At 32.3% G+C, this 4,111-nt stretch overlaps 2 protein-coding genes across 2 annotated transcripts in view; both read left to right on the top strand.

The window, feature by feature from the left end:
- Positions 1-689: 689 nt before the first annotated feature.
- Positions 690-2,550, top strand: LOAG_17893 (hypothetical protein; the record flags this gene model as incomplete). Its single annotated transcript, XM_020450557.1, has 5 exons — positions 690-753; positions 1,024-1,130; positions 1,517-1,596; positions 1,732-1,909; positions 2,470-2,550. The coding sequence occupies 5 exons, from the start codon at positions 690-692 to the stop codon at positions 2,548-2,550; spliced, it is 510 nt and encodes a 169-aa protein (XP_020305755.1).
- A 51-nt stretch (positions 2,551-2,601) lies between these two features.
- LOAG_17892 (TBC domain-containing protein) overlaps positions 2,602-4,111 on the top strand; it is a gene marked incomplete at both ends in the record, with an annotated part of 5,842 nt that continues 4,332 nt past the window's right edge. The window contains 5 exons of the mRNA XM_020450556.1: positions 2,602-2,702; positions 2,807-2,976; positions 3,148-3,242; positions 3,451-3,613; positions 3,941-4,065. Coding sequence (XP_020305754.1) covers positions 2,602-2,702; positions 2,807-2,976; positions 3,148-3,242; positions 3,451-3,613; positions 3,941-4,065 — 654 coding nt within the window. The remainder of the gene's footprint in view (positions 2,703-2,806; positions 2,977-3,147; positions 3,243-3,450; positions 3,614-3,940; positions 4,066-4,111) is intronic.

Genomic DNA, 4,111 nt, shown 5'->3' with positions numbered 1-4,111 from the left:
TATATATATATATATATATATATATATATATATATATATATATATACATAGATAGATAGATAGATAGATATAGATTTTCTTTTTAGCAAACATATTCAATCAACGCAAGAAATTTTATAAAAAAAAAAATCTCTGCTTTAATTGCTAATATTCTATTCCCTTTTTATTTCCTGTTTTATTTTGCACTGATTCAATCACTCATCGATTAGTTGTACAGGCGAAGGGGTTGCTGAGAATCGTTTAGAATAAAAATCGATCATCTTCATTACGTGGTTAAAATTTTCTGTAATACTGGTTACATGGTCGTTTGGAGGTATATATCATACCTTCGGAAAAGTGATTACAACGATTCATACTGGTAATAATAACGATAAGAATATTGCAGGTGCTTTGATCATTTCGAAAATTTCAACTTCTATTTGACTCTTTCAGAATCAGAATGTAAAATCAAAGTTCAACCATTAGTTCCATTACTTTTTTTTTCTTGATTTTTTATTTTCGCTAGAAAATTTAAAGATGATGATGGTGAAGTTGAAATTTGTAGTTAGAATTAAAAGACTTTAAGTTTTCATTTTGTTTGGATTATTGTTAATTCGTTTTTCTCACTCTTTATTTTTCTTCAGGGGTGTTTATTGGAAAACTTTTGTTGAGAGCTTTTCGTATTTCGTCAAATTAATTTTATATTGAGTATGGGAAAATCTGAATTAGACACCAAAAAGAAAATGAATGCCGAAAACATAGTAAAATGCAATAGTGGCTTGTAAAATTTATATTTATCACTTAGTGATAGTGAAGTTGTGAAATTAAGTCTGCCATAAATTTGTGATTTGGCACGACGATATTTTTATGTCACGGATATTTTGATTGTCAAAACAGTCCAAGTGATAAGTTGAAGGAATCCCTAGTTTTCTTGTTTCGTTTTTTCTTTTTTTTAATTTAACAAAGAAATATTTCTTGAGAATTTTCGCTGCAAATGATAATAAGGTAACGGTGGTTTGAAGGTGTGTTAGATTTTTTTTGTAGGGGCCATAAATGATGAAACAGACGCGACGTCAAGTGCAGAATCAGAAGATGATCCAGAATTTCGAGAATTGGAAGAACGCTCGCAGATTGTTGAGAAATATGAAAAGGTACGTTGATTTGTCATAATCGGACGAATATTAAAAGCAAACCATCTTGATTATTTGGTTTTTACATATTACTAAGCAAAATGAATGGATTATTCGTACAACATGTCCAGGTGTTTACTAGAAATACCGTGTATGTGACTTTAAAGTAAGGTTATTCATGAATTTAGAACCTGTTGGAATTTGGAATCTTCTGATCCTAGTCTGGCAGTATGAGGTTAGGAAATCCTTTGGGAATACATCTTACCATGCTGTGTATATTGTGTATATTCCACTTCCTTCGGTTGTTGTTATTGTAATAATTTGATGCAAGCTATTGACATGATAGTGAAAAAGGTATATACTGACATTATAGTGAAAAAGGAATTGGTAACGATTAGTTTTTTCAGGGACCCGAACAGGAGGTGGAAGAATGGGAAAATCCTGATTTCGAATTATATAAAATTACTGATCGATACGGGTTTATGCAGTATGCACTTTCTAATTTGATTCCAGAGTTTCCTTGTCTTAGTAGATAACTACTAATTAATTCAATGATATCAACAACCCTTGACGAAATCTCTCATATCTGATTATGAAAACTCGTGTTTTCAAAATATTTTAGCAAGAATATGCAAGAAATTAGTGTGCGGGAGTTAGTGGAAAAGAAGCGAATGACAAAAGAAGTTTCACGTGAGCAGAAATGGCTGCGGATGATGTCGCGATGGAGCGATGGCAAAGGTGCTAATGACAAGTTGAAGAAACGACTTTGGAAAGGTGTTCCTGAAAAATTCAGGTCATTGGTAAGCTCTTTCATTTTTTTGTTCCTTTTGGGCCATGTAACTTGTTTTACGGATTATAAAGGTCGAATTATCGTAGTTACCCGTCTGTCGTAACTTATGTATTCCGGGAGAAATTTTACCGTTTGAGTAAAACTGTGAAATATTTTGGTTGTATGTTTGGAAAGTACCACTAAAATTTATTCTTGTAAGCTGAAAAGTAGAATATACGAAGCTTTTGTAGTTTTTGATATTAAAAAAAAATAAGTTCCCGCTGTATGCCAAAATTTTAGTAGAATGTCAGCATTATCAAACGCAGCATAGGCATGAAATTTCCTTTCTAAAAATTTTTCCAATTTTTTGATTCTAAGGAATGATTACTTTCGCATGAAAATGGTAGCACTATAGTGGCTAGCGGAGAGATAAACAGCGACATTCATTACAATTCTGGAATTTTGTCTTTTTCTCTGTTAGATTTATTTGTTGTCTCCAAGCCATGATAAGCAGAAACAATTTTATTTGAAGGTTACGATCAGTATTTTTCAGCTCTATCACTGCTTGTTTTCTGTAGTTTCATCTTTCAGGCACAGATTTCTTTGACTTTATCGCTTATTTGTGCATTGAATTGCTCGCACCAATTTGCAGGTGTGGACAAGGTTACTTGAAATTAATCGTTATCGGCAGGAACAAAAAATAATGTTTACCGCGAATTACTGATGCGTGCGCGGCTCATTTCCAAAGATATCAAACAGATAGATCTGGATATTAACCGAACATATCGTGATCACTTGGCATTTCGTCGAAGATATGACGTGAAGTAAGGACTTTCAAATTGGTTTAATTCTATTTTAAATTTTAGGTTACTGAATTCATCAAGAAATATTTTGAAAAAGTTTGAAACTTTGTTTTTCATCATTTCAGGCAACAATCTTTATTCAATGTATTAGCCGCATATGCAATGTACAATACAGAAGTGGGTTATTGTCAAGGGATGAGCCAAATAGCAGCGCTTTTCCTGATGTATATGGATGAAGAGGATGCATTTTGGTGTTTACATGCATTACTTGTTGATAAAAAACATTCCATGCACGGTAAGATCTTATTTCATGACTACTGTGCAAAATTGAACTTCTCTTGTTAAATTTAAATTTCGAAATTTCATTTCCTGAGATCAAATGAAGCTCCATTGAGTAGATTAGAGGAATACGGAAAAAAAAAGTAATAATTGAAAACTATGAATTAAATTAATGAATAGATTGCAGGATTTTTTGTTCCTGGTTTTCCGAAATTGGTTCGCTTCCAAGCACACTATGAAAAAATATTGCAAAAATATCTTCCACGTTTAAAAAAGCATTTAGTAAGTTATATTTCTTAACTAATTTCTTCGACAGCACTCTGAACTCATACTTTCATTGTGGTAGTTTGTTTATTTATCCTCACTGACATATGATTAGGTTCGATCATTAAATGTAATATTTCCTCCTCACTTAGTACTGCTTCTGTCCTTGTCCAAGTCCCGTCATCCCTCAAAATTTCTGTGATCCTTTTTTTTCCTTTTTTTATAGGATAAAGCTGGTATTCCGCCAATTTATGTAACAAAGTGGTGGTTTGGGTGTTTCCTGGATCGAGTCCCATTTCCGTTAGCATTACGACTGTGGGATGTTTTTCTCCTGGAAGGAGATGTTATACTGATTGCAATGGCATATAACATTATGAGAATGCATGAAAGTAAGTTCAGTTATTGTCATTAGTATTTTAACTTGTTTCCTATTTTTTCTTCAACTAACATCGCATCAGCTAAAAAAAAGAAAAGAAAAAAAAACCCTGGACCAAGTCCTTAGCGCATCTGTATTGAGTATATTCTTCATCAAGTGTTTCTGGACATGATTAATGTGTTTTTGTATTTATACGTATTTATACTTGTATTGTTGCTAATGTTCTTCAAGCTAATTATTTGGAATTTGAGACTGGGAAATGGCAACACAACGAAATATTCATAAAATTTAGTTTTGAAATAGCTTACCAAGTTTGACAAACTTTTGTGACTCATTCCAGAAACCATGCGAAAATTACAAATGGAGAATTTTATGGAATATATACAAACTGTTATTGCTCAGGATTTTGGTTTCTCTGATGAAGAAACAATGAAATCATTACAAGATTGTCTCAGGAAGTTATATGTTCGTTTTTTATTTCGAAATTTTCGGATGTTTAATTTTTCCGCAG

The sequence above is a fragment of the Loa loa genome (genome assembly GCF_000183805.2).
Source record: "Loa loa unplaced genomic scaffold supercont3.146, whole genome shotgun sequence".
NCBI lineage: Eukaryota > Metazoa > Nematoda > Chromadorea > Rhabditida > Onchocercidae > Loa > Loa loa.
Note: the sequence above shows the minus strand (reverse complement) of the source record. Positions and strands in the feature narration are given on the sequence as shown.